Source organism: Myodes glareolus, chromosome 18 (assembly GCF_982192425.1).
Source record: "Myodes glareolus chromosome 18, mMyoGla1.1, whole genome shotgun sequence".
NCBI lineage: Eukaryota > Metazoa > Chordata > Mammalia > Rodentia > Cricetidae > Myodes > Myodes glareolus.
The window spans coordinates 61,216,105-61,237,523 of record NC_142043.1 but is presented as its reverse complement, the minus strand read 5'-3'; the positions used below and the strand labels follow the sequence as shown (position 1 = coordinate 61,237,523).

Sequence of the window (21,419 nt, the reverse complement as noted above, 5' to 3'; positions counted from 1 at the left end):
AGCGCGGCCAATCAGAGCATCACGAAGGTGAGCACGACAGCCGCACCGCAACCGCAGTGGCTGAGCGCCTGCCGCCCCACGCCGCCAGGCTCCCAGGAGGCGGGGCCCGAGGGGGCGGGGAGATCTAGGAGGCGGGACCTATGGGAGGGGCGTGGCCTTAAGCGACTTGCCCTGGACGTTCAGAGGTGGAGTTCTGCAGGGTGGGTGAAGAATGGCCCCGCCGACACCTGCAAGAAAGAGGCCGCGGAAGCCACGGGAGCTTCAGGAGAAGCACCGAGGAGGCTAGAATGGCCTGAGGTGAGAGCGGAATAAACTAGCGTTGATCGGTGTTCAACAGGGGCCACGCAGGAAGCCAAGGCGCCACGACAGAGGATGGGACCAGCATGGGGCAGGGGCTTTGAGTCTACGGAGTAAACTGAGATGACGTGGTTGGGAAGAGGGCCAGGGCCGCCGTGTTCTTGTAAACTAGGCACAGCTTCTGATAGGGACTAGGTGAAAGGCATGGTCAAGGCTGGCAAGGCAGCCTTGACTTCCTAGCTGCCAGCAGCGGGCGGGGGGGGGGGGGGGTGGGGAGCTCCACCTTCTTAGCCACAGAACTCAGGGTACTGGGGCTTGGGATCCCAACAGCTAAAGGGGCAGAGGGGAAGGCTTTGATTATGTTTGAACATAGGGAAGAAAGCAGGAAAGCCTGTGGTATAAGGCAGAAACTAACAGTAAGGAACAATGTAGAAATGGAGGCGACTTGAGAAGCATTGCGGGCGTTCAGGGACAACCAGAGTACTGAAGATAGAGCGCCAAGAACCCACCGCGGCTCATTAAGGCTTCATCTGCCCTACGGAGTGCAAACCTTGTTACAGGTACCCAAATCAGATAGCCTCGTGCACCCAGCCCTCTAACCGCTGCCCTTGTGAAACTTGAAGAGGCCATGTACCACAAGTCAGAGGAAGACGTTGGAGAGAGAGAACACCCACACACCTTCCCACGATGGAATCTTGGAGTTTCAGATGGCTAGTCAGGAGCACTAACTTCATCCTAGCCCAACTTAGAAACTTCTGAAGATACAAGATCATAATGGAATCATAATGACAGCCTTGCCACAGGCGGTTGGTGTGGGGACTGGAGAGAGGGTCCAGTGGTTAACAGTGCTTGCTGCTCTTGAAGAGGACCTGGAATTGGTTTCTAGCACCCACATGGCAGCTCACAACCGTGCATAACTCCTGATACCCTCTTCTGACTTCAGGCACGAGACATGTAGGCAATGCATGCACTGCTGGACTAGACATGAATAAAATGTCAAACTTTTAAATATCTAAGAAAGAAAAACATCAAGTCCGTCTGCAAATTTACACAGATAAATGTCTAGAGACGATCATCAGAAAGAAATGTTTGTCTCAGCTTGTACCACTTTTATCTTATTCTATAAACTAAATGCAGAAGACTATCAAGTTTGGAACCAGGACAGCTAGGTATAGAGTGAGCTTCCCTTGACAAGGAAGGCAATATACCTTAGCCATATGAAGACTGGGAGAGCTTTGGCTGGCAAAGATCCTGGAGCCCAAGGGTTATAAGATAGGCCAAGGGGAAAGGCCTAAGCTAGGCATAGAAGTAAGAAAAGATCGGAGGAGCCATTGTTGTTTATGAAAAGAGGGAAGGCTTGCTTGGAAATTTCAGCTTGCACTGGGGATATGGTATGATGGATATTAGCCATCCAAGTGGAAATGTTACGTTGACTGTCATTCAGCAGAGACAAGTCCAGAGAGAGGAATCTGATCAGGTGGCATTTGGAATCATGAGATGGGCTAAGATCAACTAGAAACCCACTTGAGACGCCCTAGGGTGAGCTCTGAGGTACCAATCTTTCCTGGTCTGTCGAGGAAGAGAACTAAGTGAACGGGTCAAGAAACATGTGAAGACCTGATTGTATTGAAGTTCTGAAGGGATTATAAGATGAAGCTGGGGGAAATTGTTAACTGGCTGTGGGAAAATAAGTAGTGACTGAGCTGCTATCTTAGGAGACAAGAGAAGTCTAGTGACGGGGAAATAAATTTCTAGTTTAAAAACACCAGGCTGGATGTAGAGCTGTCCTCTATTTCCTGTCCATACACTGGTCAAAAGACATAAAAACCGACAACAAAAGTGGAAAGAAACAGGGGAGATAGGAAAAGAGTTAGATGGGTTTAAATGAAACACAGAATATGCATGTGTGATGTTCTCAACTTTAGAAAAGAGTTTAAGACACAGGAAAATTATAAAGGCTGGAAATGGATGGAGGAGTGACTGATTCAGCAAGCCACATGTGTGTATGTATGTGTGTGTGTGTGTGTGTATATATATTGTGTGTGTGTGTAAAGTCAACAGGAAAGTGACAGATCTTGCCAATGAACCCTGAAGTGCAGAAACTGGGAGGAGTGGTGGAAAACTCAAAGGAACATTATTACAGTGTCATCTCCCCGCCTGGGTGGAAGCCTGAACGACCAAGTAAAGGGCAGATCAGAGCTGGGCATGAAGTGTAGCAGTGGTCACCAAAAGCAGGGAGATTAAAAGTCTACACTTGGAGGGGAACTGGTCCTGCCTCTCACATTCCAACAGAGAGCCTGAGACAAGAGTAGTCTGTAAGACATTGGGCATGGTGGCACATGACTATAATCCCAGCACTTCAGAGGCTGAGGCAGGAGAATTGTAATTTTGGCCAGCCGGAGCTACATAGAAGGACCACCTGAGAGAGTGGGAGGAGAGAGGGGGCATAGAAGAGAGAGAAGGAGGGTAGAGAGGAAGGGAAGGGAGTGGGCTGATGAGATAGCTCAGTCAGTAAAGTACTTGGCTCCCAAGCAGTAGAATTTGGATCCCTCGCATTCGTATGAAAGCCAGGCAGAGTGGCACCGCTCTGTCAACCCAGTGCTAGAGGGGCAGAAACAAAACTCTCAAGCCCATTTGCCAGCCAGCCTGAAAGAACTGGCAAGCACAAGCACTGGGTTCAGCGAGAAGAAACCCTCTCGCAAAAAAAAAAAAAAAAAAGGACCCCAATGTTACCCACATGAGCACATAGACGAAAAGAAGAAAGAAGAAAGCCCTACAAGCGTTGGTAACTGGGATCTAGTAGAAAGCTAGAGCAGCCCATCCGCAGGCAGACCATGCTCACTGACTCAGCGCTCCATGGTCCACATGTGCAGAAGAAAACAATGTGAGAACACGTCTGCCCATGCGTGGGCGTGAAGCCCAGTGCGGCAGCAGACGTCTGCACCTCGGCCGTTACCTGACTAAAGTACACGAGGGATGTGAAGGAGGAGCTGCTCAGGCGATGCCTCACTTTTAAGCTAGTATGTTATGGACAGAAGTTGCATAATACAATATTTTAAATTTTAATTTCTAGTGTATACACTATATTTTGATCATATTCACCCCTCACACTGACTTCTCCAAGCCTACCCACTCCACCCCCCAGAAGTGACCATAACAATTTCAAGAAAGGGCCTGCAAAATGGCTCAGTGGGTAACGGCCCTTGCTGTGCAACCTTGGATAGAGGAGAGGATCAGCTGCACAAAGCTGTCCCCTGACCGCCATGCATGCCCCAAACGTCATGCACAGCACACACATTAATAACAGCAGACGAGGGTACAAGGTAATGATTTACCATCTAAAACGTTATTCTCACTGAAATGTTGAATCAAATGTAAAGAACTAAAGATATAAAAATAAAGAAATAAAAAACATTTAGATGTAAAAGCTCAGAAGGCTACTAAAGCATGAGTTTCATAAACTGAGAAAACGGACCAGGGAAGAGAAAGGTATTATTCAGAACCCAGGAAGCGTTCAAGTCATTTTAGAGAGACAGGGTTCCCAGAAGGCATCTTCAAGCAGAAGAGGAACTAGAACTACCTTGTAAACATGGCTGTGTTCAATGGACTGAGAGTTTGTGTAGTAGCAACAAGAGCTCAGAAAACCAGAGAAAACAAGGTAGGGAAAGCCAAAATTGTACCAAAATGAAATAAAGTAATAAATCAGTATGGATTCAGCAACTAGCAGCAAACATAGCTCTACTGAACGTTGAATTTAGCCAACATTAAACTGTTCAAGGAGGCAAATAATAAAGAAAATATATGTATATATGTTTGTATGCTATAGGGAAGATATGAGTCTTTTATTGTAGGAAAATAATGTCATGATTAAACCAAGGTGAAAGGGTGACATTAAGGAGCCTACAGGATGGCTCAACAGATAGAACTGCTTGCCACCTGCTACATCCACGTCTGTCACACCAGTATAGCAGAAATGTTGACTGGGCAGGCAGGTGTTGCCAGAGGATTGGGATCTGTGCTTCTCGGAGCAGTGTGTTCCAGGCGGTCCCTTGGCAATCAGTTGTGGTGTGATGCCACCTGAGTCGCCATTTGTACTGACTCGACTTTGCTGTCCTTGGAGCCATAATGTGTGTCTTTTCCCTTGTCTGTGTGTTCTTTATGATCCTTGCATATTGCTAACAGATCAGACTATTCCAGGCAGTTGCAGATACAAACAAGACTGCTGAGGACATTTTTGAATTTTGCCCCATCATTCATTAAAGCCTTAAAAGAAGTAGCCAGTTCTGGGAATTGGCAGGGTCATCATTAGAATAATTCCTTGATGATGTGGAACAAAAGGAGTTAATTTTACTAGGAAAAACCTTAGAAACCTTCTACAGGAAAACAGTAATAGACATTTACGTGCAATTCAACAGGAGGCCTATGCAGCCCTTCCTTATGGCCAGAAAACCTAGGCTGATAACAACACCTGAGCATCAGGAAGGGAGGAGAGTTGAGATCATGTCTTTAAAATTTCCTAGCAGAAAGTTTTCCCAGGAAGATAATGGCCTTCCTCTCTTCCACCCAGGATATTCTGAGCACAAGGTCACCTAGCTCAGACCAGCCGGCCACCTGGTGTAAGCTGATAAAGATGGCCTAACTCAAGAACAGTGGTCTCTCTAAAAACAAGAAAAAAGGCTGACTTTACAAAATGCGAGGGAGCAAAAGTCCTTGTACCCATGCCAAAGCATCTTCAAAGATTCTCTTTGTAAAACTGTTTTGTGCTGATCTTTTCTATTTTATAATCTGATGATGTATGCCTTTACCAAGTTCTTTGTTTGTAAAGATATAAAAACCTCACACTGTAAGAATAAAGTTGCAGCAGCATGTCTCAAATACATTGAGAATGGTCTGTCTGTCAATTTCCTCGCCGTATCCTGATTTCTCCTGTGCCTTCGCCCTGATTCCCCACGGTCTGAGTGGCTCCCCTGAGCCGGTCCGTGGCAGCCACCAACCATAAAAGCCTTTTGAATGAAATGAAATTTATGCCCTGGCAATGCTGAAGCATGCATGGCAAGCCTGTATAGGACAGTTCCGTTGAACTTGTCCATATTGGGTTTCATGGTCTACGTGGACGATAAAAGCCTTAGCTAAATTCAAAACCCAAATGGAAGGAGAAAACAGTGTTTCCCCTGATGTGCATTTAAATAATTGGTCCCCTGTTGGTGGAACTGTTTGGGAAGGATTAGGAGGTGTGGCCTTGGAGGAGGTGGAACACTGGAGGTGAGGTATAAACTTACCGCTTGCTGCTATGTTCCCTGCTATGATGTCGTGAATTCCATCCCTCTAAAAACTCCAAATAAATGATTTCTTTTATAAGTTACCTGTGTCATGGTGCCATATTACAGCAATAGGACAATAACACACAATAAATAAACATTTAAAAAATAACAGCAAGTCTTTATTAATAAACTCGGTAAAGCAGGACACACAAAATTACAACCTGAGTGTGATCCCTAAAACCCCCACGAGGCAGGAAGCAGTGGTGTGCATCTGTAATCCTGGCACCCCTATCCAGAGATTGGAGATAGAGAGAACTTTCTGGAAGGGACTGGAGAGATTAGGAACACTAGTGGCCTTTCCAGAGAACCTGGGTGTGAGTCCCAACACCCCATGGTGGCTTGTAACCATATATAATTCCAGTTCCAGGGGATCCCACACCTTCTTCTGGCCTCTTTGGGCACTAGATATGCATATGGTACATAGGCATACATGCAGACAAAACACATAAAGTGAAATAAAATGAAGAATTGGCTGGAAACTCAAGGGTCAGCTAGCCTGGGATATACAGTACAACCCCACAGATGAGAGCCCCTGCCTCAACAAGGATGGAAGGTGAGAACTGGCTCTGAAAAGTCGTCTTCTGAGCCCTTCACATCCACGAGTGCACGCACACACGTGCAGACACAGATCTATTTGTGCCCACCAGATGGCTCAGTGGGTAAAGGTGCTTGTCTCCAAGTCTGATGGTGGGAGTTCAGATCCCATACGGTGGAAGAAGAGAACTGACCCTGGAAATTGTCCTATGATGTGCTACCACACTTACATGGAAGGACAACTTGACCTTCACATATACACTGTAGCACACACTTGCCCACATGTGCAGACAAAATGTAAAGTTTCCATTAAGATACATACAATAAAAATGTTTTAAAGGCTAAAGATGTAGTGTTTGCTTGGGGAAGAGAGAGACTTGCTGATGGTTTTGATGGTGAGATAGGCTTTCTTAGTGCTTTTGTGCTCAGTGAATGAAACAAGAACCAGGTGTGGTGGCAGGGTCATGATCTGTCAGAGGTTTAAGAGAACCAGAGATGCTACACTCTTCTTGAATGCAATATTAGGGGCTGTAGGATGATAACCTGGAAATGCTTAGTGTACAGTTTAAGAAAGGTGAACATCAAGTTTATTAATACTTCCTTCCCTTCCTTGAAAAATGCCATTTTATTTATTTACGTGAATGGGTGGTGTCTTGCACCCATGTAGTGTACCATATGCATGGTACCTGCAGAGGTCAACGGAGGGTGTCAGATCTCCTGGAACTGGAGTTCTGGATGGTTGTAAGCCACCATGTGGTGCTGGAAACCAAAAACCAGTCTTCTGCAATAACTGTTCCTTTAAAAAAAAAAAAATCTCCTCTCACAAGTGTTCTTAACTGCCAAGCCATCCCTTCCACATGCTTTTTGTTTGTTTTTTTAGAGACAGGGTTTCTCGGTGTAACAGCTCTGGCTTCCCAAGAACTAGCTCTGTTGACTAGGCTGGCCTCGAACTTGGAGATCCACCTGCCTCTGCCTCCTGAGTGCTGGGATTAAAGGCGTGTGCCACCACCGCCTGACTTCCACATGCTATTTTTACAGGACCAGGTCACTTCTGCCTAATGTTCTTCCACAACTGATTCCCATGGCCCTCTGCATATATTCTGAGCCTGCTGGCCTGTTCATTTGGCCACACAACCAGCTAGTGCCTCTAGGCTTTCGTCATGCTTTCTCAGGTATGCTGCACCCTCAAAACCATCTAGTCACATTACATATGTATGTGCCCATACACATCTTCCAAGTGTATATATGTTTATATGTTTGTATGTACGTGTCTTAGTTAGGGGTTTTACTGTGGTGAAGACACCAAGGCCGCAGCAGCTCTTAGAAAGGAAAATGGGGCTAGCTTTCTGTAGCATGAATAATAAAAACTCAGAGACAAAGACATTGGGGTTCAACCTGAAGATTAGAAAAGCAAAGCAGCCATCCACTACCAACTCTTCAGACTGAAGGGGCGAGATTCTGTCTCGACAAGTCCTCGAGCTACACTCCACAGAGTTCCTCTCTCCACCCAACCATATCATTCCTGTCTCCACCTCCCTAATGCTGGGATTAAAGGCATGTGATCCCAAGTGCTGGGATCACCTTTGTGTGCGCTGTTTTTCTTTTAGACAGATTCGATCTTGTGTATCCCAGGATGGCCTTGAACTCAGAGAGATCCATCTGTCTTGTCTCCCGAGTCCTGGGATTAAAAGTGTGTGTCACCACAGCCTGGCTTGTATGGCTGACTAGTATGGCTGCTTTGCCCTCTAATCTTCAGGCAAGCTTTATTTATTAAAACACAAATAACATACCACTATAGCTTTCAGTTTAGAGATTTATTATCATATCAGGACATGGTGGTGTGCAAGCAGACATGATTCTGGAGGAGCTGAAAATTCTACACCTTTCAGGTAACAGGAAGTAATCTAAGACACTGGGCATGACTTGAACATATAGAGACCTCAAAGCCCACCCCCACAGTGGCACACTCCTTCCAACAAAGCCATACCTACTCCTACAAAGCCAAACCTCCAAAGAGTGGCCAATCCCTCTGGGGGCCATTTTCTTTCAAACCACAACAACATGTATGTGTATATGTAAGTACTGTATGTATGTATGCATGTATGTATGCATAGGTCTGCTGGCTCTCCTGATGAGCAGAGTTGACCTTGTCCCTGCATTTCTGATGTCTAGAACACCAGGGTCAGAGACTTTCTTAAGAGAATTAATCATCTATTCGAACAGGACAAGTAGTCAATGGATTACCAAGGGAGGATCAGTTTCTTCAGGGAGGAGACCTGTAATAGGTTCTCCAATTCCAAATGGTCAGCCCTAAACACATATACATATCAGCAACATTATACAGACTCAGTAGATAACAACCATTAAAGTAGAGTGGGTCAGGAGTTCCAGAACATGCAGGTAGAGGGAGGGGTTGAAATGATGTAAATACAGCTACTTATACATGAAATTCTCAAAATGTATATGCACAGAAAACCAGACACTCATAAAAACTTCCTCAGAGGATTTTCTGGGGAGTGCCAGTCTAAGGTTACAGCACAAATACTATTAAAGACATCACACTGCCTTTTATTCAAAAACTAAGAAGGATCTCAGATGACTCAAATAGTTTATTTGCATAATTGATAATCTCATTTCCGACAGGACACCAAGCATCTGAGCACAGCATAATTTGGTTAAAACCGAAACCATTACAAAGAAAGCAACACTTCTCGTGTCAGACTGTTCAAATGTCCACCATGTCCAGCAGTGCAGACAGGTGGAGCTCAGAGGCAACGTCTTCTTCCCTTGAACTTCGAATCAGCCTTTCCAGGTGCTTCAGCCTTCCGGTTAGCGACATGTCTGATATCTCTGACAACTGCAATTGCTCTTCTGCCCCTGCATTCTAGTTGAATAAGAAAGAAGCCAAAAGTAGTCATCTGTGAAGGCTTTATACCTGATTCATGTTTACATCATTTGGAGTCTCTTGGACTCCACAGAACCCTCCCTTGGTATCTACCTTACATTTTCCAGCTTCATCTACTACACATATAGTATTCTATGGACTGGGATTACTTAATCTGGCTCCCACCTTGGGATATTTGTTGACTAGACACACATCTAATACCACAGGGAAAACTTTTGTACATTAAATTTTATCTGGCAACTTCTTTGGAGAGAATTAGTCAAAGAGCCTAAGTAGCTCTGGAGGGTAGTGTGGAGTAGGGTGAGAAAGGCTTGAATAGTTCAGAACAGCCTCAAACTTGCTACGTAGTAGTGACTGGCCTTGAACTCATGATTTTCCTGCTTTCATCTCCAAAATGCTGGGGTTACAAGTGTACACCTCTATGTCTCACAGTGAGTCAAAGAGAAGACAATTTTAAAGTATTAATCAGATTTATTAGTGGGAACAGTGTGTTGTCTTAATTTATCTTCCTCTTATTGAGGGCTCTTAAACCACCCCAGAAATACCTTCTCACCTGTCCTGCACATGTGTCTTCAGTTAAATTGCATTTGCTTCCTTAGCCCCCAAGAAAAACATGGAGAAGCTTTGGAGCCTGGAAGATCTGATTTTGAAAAGCAACTATTATCGGGTGAAGCTGATTTCTGTAAGCTTTATCTTCTTTATTTACTGTGTTTGCTTAGGGAAAGTTAAGGCCAGGATTGAGTCTGGTCAGTGCCATGGTTCAGATAGTAACGCAGTCCTACAGACAGGAGTTACTCTTCCTATCTGTGCTGGTTAGTTTTAAATTAGTGTCATTATGGAAGAGGGAAACTCAACTGAGAAAATGCCCCTTCAAGACTGGCCTGTGGGCAAGACTGTAGGACATTTTCTTATTTAGTGGCTTATATGGGAGGACCCAAGTCATTGTGGATGGGGTCACCCTGGGTTCTATAAAAAAGCAGGCTGAGCGAGCCATGGAAGCTTGCTCCCTCCATAGCCTTTCTATCAGCTCCTGCCTCAAGGTTCCTGCCGTGTTTGAGTTCCTGCAGTTATTTCTTTGGATGCAGACTACATCCAAAGTGAAGAGGAAATAAACCGTTTCCTCCCCAAGCTGCTTATGGTCATGGTGTTTATCACAGCAACAGAAATCCCAATTAAGAAATTAGTTACCAGGCCTTGGGGTATCGCTGTGACAGGCCTGACCTTGTATTTTTGGAGGATTGTAGAAATACTTTGGAACTTTGGACTAGAAAAACCTTTTAGTGCTCAAAGATTAATGAATTGCTGTGGGAACTTAGCAGACAATGCTGGGAGTAGTGCAGATGAAGATGGCTTGTGAAGTTGGAGGAAGTTTGTGAGTCCCTCAAGTTCTCTATTAGGGTTGTTTGTATGATACAGTGAAGCTTCGCTTTGCTGGAACAATGGATGCTGTCAGCTGGGACTGAAGAGCCAGCTGTGATTAAGAAGAGACCAGCATCACTGAGATAAAATCTGTGAAGTGTTTCCTCAGGCTCAGCACACAGAAGCTGTGGTCCAGAGGGAGCTGAACCTAGCAGTGTAAGACTCCCAGCTCGTACTGGATTGAAAGTATGAAGGGATCATGACAAGCAGCTGAGACTTGGCACAGTGAAGGCCAGGCCAGGCCGCTGGTGCTCTCAACCACAGCAGAAGCCCAGGATTAAGCAGGTCCTGGTGAATGTGAAAGGGTTAGAGTCCCTGAAGAGAGCCCAAGAAAAAGAAGTTACTGGTGAAGGAGCAGACCAGCTGCAGTGGAGATGACCACCGGGAAAGCGGCAGCTGTGGAGTGGAACCAGCCTGAGCCTAGGAGACCAGCTGCATGTGCTGCACACAGCTGCCCACGCATGTCCACGGAGCCCAGAAGATCGTGAGTGGATGCCAGAAGCCTGACACTAAGCTTTACGCTGTCGGACTCTGGGTTCACCTGACGATTATGACTGTGCCCTTATTCTTCCTTCTCGGAATAAGAATATGTGTAACTCATTTCTTACTTTACAAGTATCCATAGTTGAGAGACTTTTAACTTTCAAAGAGACTTTGGAATTTTAAAGAGACTGGATATTTACATAAACTTTGGCTATTTTACAGAGATTATGAATATTTTAGGGAGTCTTTGATGTTTTAAAGGGATAGAACTTTTAAAGTGTATAAAAATATTTAAATGTTTTTGGTTGGTTTGGTTTTGGTTTTTTCAAGACAAGGTTTCTCTGCCTGCCTCTGCCTCCTGAGTGCTGGATTAAAGGCGTGTACCACCACATGGAAAGTGTTTAAATTGTTAAAGACGGTGAGACTTTTAAAAGTTGAAATGTTTTATACTATGATATTCATATTAACATGTGATCTTGGGTGAAGAAAAATCAAAGAGGAGCGGTCCTGATTGGACAGTGGTGTGTCTGTGTGAAGCTGACAAACAGCCAATCATGCTGGCTAGTTTTACATCACCTTAACATATCTATTCAACTGTGGAGGTAGGCACCTCCTCCAAACTGAGAAAACACCTCCATCGCATTTTCATGATTGATGGGGGAGGGTCCAGCTCACTGTGAGTGCCATCCCTGGGCTGGTAGTCCTGGGTGCTATAAGCAAGAAGCTGAACAAACCAGGAGAAGCAAGCTGGTGACAAATTCATACACGGAATCTGCATTAGTTCCCACCTCTAGGTTCCTTCCCTGACTGCCCCTGCTGATGAACTGTCATGTGGAGTGAAACAAGCCCTTTCCTTCCCAAGTTACTTTTGGTCATGGTATCTTATCAGCTGTAAAAAGCAGCTAAGAAAATGCCATCGTTACTCTGTTTAAATGCACATCGGCACAGGTATGGGTTTGCTCTGTTCTTTCCTTCAGTGAGCTCTGTGGCTAAGGATGACCTTGAACTTCTGCTCCGCCTGCCTTTAACTCTAGGATTTTCGGTGCACAGTTTACTCAGTGCTAGGGAACGCACCCCAGGCTTTCTACATGCCAGGTAAGCACTCTACCAACTGACTACATTCCTAGCCCCTAGTCAGTGTTTTACTGTGTTTAGGTCTCCTCTCCATGTATTTCACAGGTAGGAACTCAGTAACATTGACATGTGAAGTTTAAAGGTCTAACTTCCATGTGTTAACGCATCACAGGACGAATCTAACACAGCGTTCCAGGCTTTCTGTGTAGCCCTGACTGCCTGGAACTCACTGTGTAGACCAGGCTGGCCTCACACTCTTGGAGTGCGGGAATTAAAGGGATGGTCCCCTGAGGCTGGCACATCCTCTCAGTCTTTAATTCTGTACATGTGAAAAGCCCCCCGTTCTCACCTGAGGTCTCCTTGTTGTAGATGTTTTCAGTGTTTTCAGCACAGTCTGAGTTTTGATAGTGTCAGGGAAAGATATGAGTGTCTGAGGAAGGTAGAGAGGAAGGCAAGTTGACTCTGCAAATGGCTGTGAGTCTTGAGATACCCACTGCTGGAGTTGCTCTTCAAACCTGAAACAGGAGGACATCTCAAAATATGAGAAAGATCAGAGCACTGGAAAGCAAAACTTTAACTACCACTCATCTTACGTTTATTTCACCGACTCTTCTGTGTGCCCATGTATACATGTGGACATGGATGCCCACGTGGGGGTCAGAGGACAGCTTTGTGGAATTTTTGGATTTATTACAAGATTGATAGTATTTAAATACTCTTGAAACTGGATGGAATTATGGAGGAGTGAGTAGGCATGTAAGAGGCAGAGATGAAGTCCAGAGAGTAGATCTGGATGCTAGAGAAAAACAGGAAAATCCTTGAAGGGGACTAGAAACAAGAATGAGAAGCGAGGATGCGATCACTGACAGGGACAGGGCTCATGACCAGGCTCAAGTGTGCAGGCTGAAAGGCAAAAGGGACGAGCAATGACTAACACTGCTGGCTTTACTTACAGTTCTACTATTAAAGGAGAAGCATGCAGAGGTGGCGAGAGAGAGCTGAGGCCACACAGAAAGATGTGTCCGTATGTCTGCAGGATTGTGTGCTGACGTGCATGATCGAGTGGAGGGAAGGGCAATGTCTCAGGGAGCCCTAGGGGCTGGGTGCTGTGAGGAGGCTGGAAGTGAAGTTGCAACCCAGGGGCAAGTTGACGGCGACTAGAGATGGGGTGCTCAGCGCCAGCAACTGCGGGAGAGGTACAGCAGGCACACAATACTCCACTGGGGAGAGAGGGCAGGCAGTGGTTGGGGGAAGACGACCTTTACCAACTTCTATCTCCCAATTCTATCTCACAGTAAAAAGACCATCCAGTGAGGACAGAAGAGGACAGGACAGAGGAAGGGAAGCTGAGTTACGCAGAGGAGCTCCTCCCACCTAGTAGGAAATGATCCACTGAAGCCGCAGGCTGCCCAAGGGCCAAAGGCTGTGACCAGTCATGGTAGAAGTTAAGTAGCCTTAGCTAAACATATTTTCCTCTAGAAAATTGAACATAGACTTTTAAAATAATAAACAACAAAGTCGATGATAAATGATAAACCGTAGAAACATTCTATCTAGAGCATGGCCATCTTTTAAGAGCTTATACTTTTAGAGCCAGGTAGTGGTGGCCCATGCCTTTAATCCCGGGTCTGTAAATTTGAGGCCAGCCTAGTCTACAAAGCTAGGACAGCCAGAGTTACACAAAGAAACCCTTTCTTGAAAAATAAAAAACAAGCAGGTTACAATATTAACTAAAAAAAAAAATCAATAGCCCTCCTTTACACAGAAGATAAATGGGCTGAGAAAGAAATCAGAGAAACATCACCCTTCACAATAGCCACAAATAGCTTAAAATATCTCAGAGTGACTCTAACCAAACAAGCGGAAGACCTGTAGGACAAGAACTTTAAATCTTTGAAGAAAGAAATTGAAGAAGACACCAGAAAGTGGAAAGATCTCCCGTGCTCTTGGGTAGGTAGGTAGAATTAACGTAGTAAAAACGGCAATCTTACCAAAAGCAATCTACAGATTCAACATAATGCCCAGGAAAATCCCTGCAAAATTCTTCACAGACTTTCAGTACTCAACTTCACATGAAAAAGCAAAAAACCCAGGATAGCCAAAATAATCCTGTACAATAAAAGAACCTCTGGAGGCATCACAATCCCTGACTTCAAACTCTACTACAGAGCTATAGTACTGAAAACAGCCTAGTATTGGCATAAAAACAGATAGGAGGGGGGGCTGGAGAGATGGCTCAGAGGTTAAGAGCATTGCCTGCTCTTCCAAAGGTCCTGAGTTCAATTCCCGGCAACTACATGGTGGCTCACAACCATCTGTAATGAGGTCTGGTGTCCTCTTCTGGCCTGCAAGCATACAAGCAGACTGAATATTGTATACATAGTAAGTAAATAAATAAATATTTAAAAAAAAAAGATAGGAGGACTCATAGAATCGAAGACCCAGACATCAATCTACACACCTATGAACACCTGATTTTTGACAAAAAAAGCAAAAACTATAAATTGGAAAAAAGAAAGCATATTTAACAAGTGGTGCTGGCATAACTGGATATCAACATGTAGAAGAATGAAAATAGATCCTATCTATCGCCATGAACAAAACTCAAGTCCAAACAGATCAAAGACCTCAACATAAAACCAACCACACTAAACCTCATAGAAGAGATAGTGGGAAGTACACTTGAATGCATAGGCACAGAAGAGCACTTCCTAAATATAACCCCAGTAGCACAGACACTGAGAGCAACCATTAATAAATGGGACCTCCCGAAACTGAGAAGCTTCTGTAAAGCAAACAACACAGTCAACAAGACAAAACAGCAGCCTACAGAATGGGAAAAGATCTTCACCAACCCCACATCAGACAGAGGTCTGATCTCTAAAATATACAAAGAACTCAATAAATTGGTCATCAAATGAACAAATAATCCAATAAAAAATAGATATAGACTTAAACAAAGAACTCTCAACAGAGGAATCTAAAATGGCTGAAAGACACTTAAGGAAATGCTCAACATCCTTAGCCATGAGAGAAATACAAATCCAAACAACTCCGAGATTTCACCTTACACCTCTAAGAATGGCCAAGATCAAAAACACTGACGACAACTTATGCTGGACAGGATGTGGGGTAAAGGAAACAGTCCTCCATTCCTAGTGGATACAGCCCCTTTAGATATCAGTATGACAATTTTCAAAAAATTAGGAAGCAATCTATCTCAAGACCCAGCAATACCACTATTGAGCAACCCAAAAGATGCTCAATTGTACCACAAGGACATGTGCTTAACTATGTTCATAGCAGCTTTGTCACAGCCAGAACCTGGAAACAACCTAAATGCCCCTCGACTGAAGAATGGATAAGGAAAATGTGGTACATTTACACAATGGAGTACTACACAGCAGAAAAAAATAACAACAGCTTGAAATTTGCAGGCAAATGGCTGGATCTAGAAAACATCATATTGAGTGAGGTAACCCAGACCCAGAAAGACAAACATCATATGTACTCACTCATAAGTGGCTTTTAGACATAAAGCAAAGAAAAACCAGCCTATAGTTCACTTAGACCAGAGAACCTAGACAATAATGAGGATCCTAAGAGAGACATACATGGATCTAATCTACATGGGAAGTAAAAAAAGACAAAATCTCCTGAGTAAATTGGGAGTGTGGGGACCATGGAAGAGGGCAGAAGGGGAGGGGAGAAAAGGGGAGTAGAGAAAAATATATAGCTCAATAAAAACAATTAAAAAAAGAAAAAAAACAATTATGTATAGGTGTGTGTGTGTGTGTACACATTTGTGAATACAAATGAGTGCTTAGAGAAGCCAGATGTATCAGATGGTTATGAGCTGTCTGATGTGGGTGTGGGTACCAAACTGGGTCCTCTGGAAAAGCAGCAAGTGCTCTTAACCTCTGAGCCATCTCTCTAGTCCCAAGCTTTTACTTATAAACATCTTCCTTCCTTCCTTTTCTTTTTTAAAACAGTCCCATCATTATAGCCCTTGCTGGCCCAGCTGCTCCTCTACCACTGGCTGTCTTGACTTACCCGAGCAGGAGTTGCCCACTCCTGCACGAAGTGGAATGAATGGCACACATGCACAGGAGGGAGGCAGACCCACCTTTTGTTCTCTTCCTTCTCCTCCAGCAGACTGCTGGACAGACACTGTGCCAGGAGATCTTCCGCTGAAGCTCCGCGCATCAGATTGTCTGTACTGAGGTTCCCCTCTCGGCCACTCTCCTCGTTTCTCTTCCCTTTATGGTGCACATGAAGCAGTGGAGTAGAAAAACTGCTTGCAGAAGGATGAGAAGCCTTTATCCCTGAACTGAAAGCACAAGTGTGGAAGTTCTTTTGGTTAAGAAGGATGCAAAGCACACAGACACAGCTGGACACATGTTTACTCTATGAACAAAAGTCTCAAGATCCATGCACTCTATCGGACGGTTTATGCTCATGTCAGCCTGTGCCTGCTCTGGACTTCCCCTAACAAGAGTCAGTGGTTCTCATACACATCATGTGACACTGGTGGCCAGGTGTGTAGCATGTGCCTTTAGTTCCAACACTTGGGAAGCAGAGACATTGTAGTTCCAGGCCAGCCAGGGTTACAGAGTGAGATCCTGTCTCAAAATACAAAAAGTGAGAAAGAGACTATTGCTTTCAAATGTTCCACTATCTAGAGGCACTGGGTTCTCAGAGCTGCTTCAATCTAGGGCTTTGGTTCTTATACCAGTCAGTCTGTCTCTCTCTCTCTCTCTCTCTCATGTGTGTCTGCATTTTAAGATTTATTTTATGTATATGTATTTGGCCTCTGTTGAGTTTATATGTACCTCCAGCATGCAGGAGCCATGGAAGCAGAAGAGGAAATCCAAGAACGGGAGTTCCAGGTGATTGAGGACCACCATGGGTGCTGGAAATCAAACTTGAGTCCTCTAGAAGAGCAACAAATGCTCTTAACTACTTAACTCTCTTCGGCTCCATACAGTAAGCTTATAAGTAGATCTCTTTTTAAGATTTATTTTATGTGTATGAGTATTGTATGTATGTGTACTACACATGTGCCTGGTGCCCAAGGAGTTGGGAAGAGAGTATCAGCTCTCTGGAACTGATGTTATGGGTGGTTGTGACCCACTACATGGGGCTAAGAATCGAGCCTGGGGTGCTCTGCAGGAGCGAGTGTTCTTAGCCACTATCAGTGCCAACATGAACAGCAAAGGCTGATTCTGCCTTTCCTGTCTAATGTTTCATTGAAGGGCAGGATTTTGTTGTTGTTGTTGTCATACTTCTATTTTACTGGGTTTTTTTAAAATTAGCTTTATGGTATGTAGCTGTGGTGATTAGTTTGAACTATCAGCTTGAAACAATGCAGGATCATCATGAGGGACTGCCTAGAGCAAGCAGGTCTGTAAGTGTGTCTGTGGGCACTATCTAGATCGAGCAGGTCTGTAGGCATGTCTGAGGGGCAGTCTAGAGTGAGCATGTCTGTGGGCATGTCTGAGGGGCAGTCTAGAGCAAGTGGGTCTTTAGGCATGTCTGTGGGGCAGTTTAGAGCGAGCGGGTCTGTGGGCATGTCTGTGGGGCAGTCTAGAGCGAGCATGTCTGTAGGCATGTCTGTGGGGCAGTCTAGAGCGAGCATGTCTGTGGGCATGTCTGTGGGGACTGTCTAGATTCCATTAGTAGCTGTGAGAAGACTCTACCCAACACGTGCAATTCCATTCTCTACTGCGGGAATCAAGCATGCATGCATTCTGACTGTGACTGCTGCTTCAAATGCCTGCTTTGACTTTCCCAAGTGATAATCCGTTACCTGGAATAGGAAGCTAAAATGACCCCTTTCTCCAAGTTTCTTCTGTCAGAGTTTTTTTTTACCATAGCAACAGAAATGAAACTAAGACAGCAGCCTAGTTCATGGTGCATATAGAGGTCAGAGACCAATTCTGTGAAGTCAGTTCTCCCCTTCTACCTTTAAGTGGACACCAGGGTTCAAACTCAGATTACCAGCCTTACATGGCAAGTACTTTGACCCACTGTTCCATCTATCTGACCCTGAGTTTAAGTCTGAAGCTCATTTTAGGGGCGACATAGATGAGCCAGCAGTTGAGTGCTTGTCCAAAGAATCCAGGTTCTAGTCCCAGCACCTGCACACAGGCTCACAACTGCCTGCAACTCTAGTTCTAGAGCAGACAACAGTGGCATGCAAGTGGTGCACTGCCATACGTGTTGGCAGAACTTCCCTATGTACAAAATAAATAAAAATGTTTAAAAGTTATTTCAACACTTATTAAAATGACCATATGCTTTTCTATCGTAGCAGCAAATTTTATTAATAAATTTCTACTGCTGAGACTGTTTATCCTGGGGCAAAGGCTGCTCGGGAATGCTTTTAGGTGTTGCAAGACCATGAATACTAAGATATCATTTGGTATCTGTGAACTGGGTTTATGAGATGGGAAACCAGCATTCTTATCACACAGTGATGTAGAACTTACCGTCTTTGACTCAGCTGTAGCTCCCTCTGTGTCTGCATTCTGGCTTGTTCCCATGAAAAGGGAACATCATATTTTCTTAAGAGATTTTTGAAAAAATATACACATATCTGGCCATCTTCACTCAGTGCCTCTGAGAAACAAGACAAAAACAGATTTAAGATGTATATAAATATACATATGCATATTCATTCACGCAGGATGGAAGGGCCAGGAATAATTCTCAGAGCACAGGCCCCTCTAAGACATAACCTAAGGAGTCTATGCTCTACTGGAATCCCCCCTTTTTATTTAAAAAAAAGTTTTTATTTTATTTTATTCAAGATAAGGTTTCTCTGTGTATCCCTGGTTGTCCTAGGACTTATTCTATAGACCAGGGTGGCCTTAAACTCAGAGATCTGCCTGCCTCTGCCTCTTAAGTGTTGGGAACTAATGGTGTGTACCACCATGCCTGACACTGTTCTTGTTTTTTTTTTTTTTTTTAAGATGTATTTATTTATTATGTATACAGTGTTCTATCTGCATGTATGACTCCAGGCCAAAAGAGGGCACCAGATCTCATTACAGATGGTTGTGAGCCACCATGTGGTTGCTGGGAATTGAACTTGGGACTTCTAGAAGAGCAGTCAGTGCTCTTAGCCTCTGAGCCATCTCTCCAGCCCTCTTTTGAGACTGGTGTCTTCATGTAGTCCTGGCTGTCCTATAACTTGCTATGTAGACCAGGCTAGTCACAAACTCACAGAGATCCTCCTGAGTACTGAGATTAAAGATAAGAACCACCATGCCCAGTAAAACCTTAGCTCTTACCCAAAGTCAAGTCACCTGGAAACCAGTGACCTTAAAGGGAAGAACTGAGGAAAGGGAAGATGGGACACAGGAAAAAGAAAGAGTATCAAGAAAACATTTTTCAATCAGGTATGGTGATGTCTGCCTTTAATCTCACTACTCAGGAGGCAGAAGCAAGTGGATCTAAGTTCAAGGCTAGCCCAGCCTATCTACTTGGTGAGTTCCTGGCTACCAGAGCTACACAGTGAGATCCTATTTAGAAAACAAACAAAAACTCAACCCCCTCTTTTGTTAAAATTAGATCAGGGAAATCTCATGAAGACCCAGCCCCAACTACCTGCTGTGATGGGAAGTCTGGGGGGTGTCCAGTCACTCAGCTTGTGATTGATGCACAAGATGATGATGTCATCCCACGGGATCTCAGCAACTGAAGGCCCCGACTCCTGGCCTGGAGAGAGGCTCTTGCTCTTCCACTTCTGGTACGTCCGGCGCAGCAGGTTTTCCACCTGGGACTGGAGGACAGGCTGGGTCTGGCATGAGCTGGGAATCTGGGAGGTATACTGAATGATCATGGAACACACAGGGAGCCAGGGCGCTGCAGAGAAAGTTACCAGAAAACATGAAATATTACTAATGCTCTATCTCCTTAGTAGAGGGCTACTGTGTAGTTATGAAGTACTGAGAATATATAATAAGGTTACAAGCTCTGTCAGCTAAATAGCAAGGAGGCTCCCTCCTTCCTGGTGTCATCAAAATAGGAAAGAACAGGCCCTGCAGCAGCAGGTTTGAGCCAGCCCAGACTACCTGTGGAGTCTGCATCAAACAGACCACAGGCCTCATCCTGCAGGCACCATAGGCACAGTCAGGCTCACAGGAGCATTGGCATAAACTAGCACTTAAGTGCTGTGGCCCCATCAGGGCCAGCAGCTCAGAGACAGTCGCATCAGGCTCACGCATCCGGGCTAAGTGGGATCTGTGGGGCAGGTGGGACAGTCTCAGGGCTGTTATGGGGGAAATGACAAGTTCTACACCATAAAACCCTGTTTCCTTCCACCTTAGACCCAACGGTTGGTGTAGGTGGGTGCACAGTAGAGGCGGACTGTGAACTTCACATTGGAACCCACACCTGGTACAATGCCAATAAAACAAGAAAGGAACAGGAAGCTAGCCCTCAGAGTGGGTACACACCTCCTGCAGGTGGGAGATCCATCTGTGGAAGCTGGAAGCCAAGCACAGCTTGCTTCAGCCAAGCTAGATGTTCTGCTGAGTTCCAGTGCAGATGAGGAAGCAGATTGCTGCCCCCCACCTCAGCAAACTCCGTGACAGGCCAGGAGATGTCACACAGCTGCTCAGAGGACACCACGGAGGCCAGGAACTGAAGCACACTATTGAACAACTCAATAACGGTGCTAGGCTCTTGGGAGGCCAGGCCACCCAGGCGCCTCTCTCTTCTGTCATGGAAAAACCGACCACTGAACTCACGGCTGATCCCATCCTCAACATACTGAATAAGGGTCTGGCAGCAAAGGTCCAGGTCTTGAGGGCATCGGGACACCAGCCACTGGACTGCTCCAGAAACCTGAGGAACAAGACAATTGGGGGATGGAGTCAAACAATTCACACCCACTTTAAAAAGCAGCTTTCTAAAGGGGCTTAGCATTCTTCCACAGCATGGCTATGGAAGGAAAGTAGTGTAAGAACAGAATCTCAGGCGTTGCAGTAGGGAACAAGCCCTCTGTGCGGGAGTGTAGATTCCTAGAGCCCTGGAGACAGGCCTTACAGAGGCACCAAAGGGGAGGCCCATGAATATTATCCAACCAATTAAGTGGAGGCTGCAGAGCCCTCCTGGAAGGACCTAGGACCTCAGTTCTTCCTTTGCCCACTGAAGCAGAGTCACACCATTTTAGTCCTAGAATTAGCAGCTTCTCCGCATTCCAGGACGCTTCACAACCTGCAGTTACCTCTTTTCTGTAGGACTTTTGTTTTGTTTTCATATAGTGCTAGAGATACAACCTAGGACATTTTACACGGTAAGGTGGTATTGTACCACTGAGCTACATCCTCAGGCCATATAGTTAGTCTTACTAATTCCTATACTTCTTTTCCTATATA

The 21,419-nt window shown here is 44.9% G+C and overlaps 1 protein-coding gene and 1 long non-coding RNA gene across 4 annotated transcripts in view; one reads left to right on the top strand and one right to left on the bottom strand.

Annotated features, from left to right (window-relative positions):
* Positions 1-161: 161 nt before the first annotated feature.
* Positions 162-5,172, top strand: LOC125411384 (uncharacterized). Its single transcript, XR_014998367.2, has 2 exons — positions 162-297; positions 858-5,172. It is a non-coding gene; the product is annotated as an uncharacterized LOC125411384 (long non-coding RNA).
* A 2,779-nt stretch (positions 5,173-7,951) lies between these two features.
* The window catches only part of Mcm3ap (minichromosome maintenance complex component 3 associated protein), a 51,972-nt gene continuing 38,504 nt past the window's right edge, over positions 7,952-21,419 (bottom strand). For all 3 annotated transcript variants that reach the window (XM_048451428.3, XM_048451429.3, XM_048451430.3), the window contains 6 exons: positions 20,496-20,886; positions 19,645-19,902; positions 18,525-18,654; positions 16,160-16,363; positions 12,383-12,548; positions 7,952-9,036 (listed from right to left, as the gene is read on the bottom strand). In XM_048451428.3, coding sequence (XP_048307385.3) covers positions 8,878-9,036; positions 12,383-12,548; positions 16,160-16,363; positions 18,525-18,654; positions 19,645-19,902; positions 20,496-20,886 — 1,308 coding nt within the window. In that variant the 3' untranslated portion in view covers positions 7,952-8,877. The remainder of the gene's footprint in view (positions 9,037-12,382; positions 12,549-16,159; positions 16,364-18,524; positions 18,655-19,644; positions 19,903-20,495; positions 20,887-21,419) is intronic.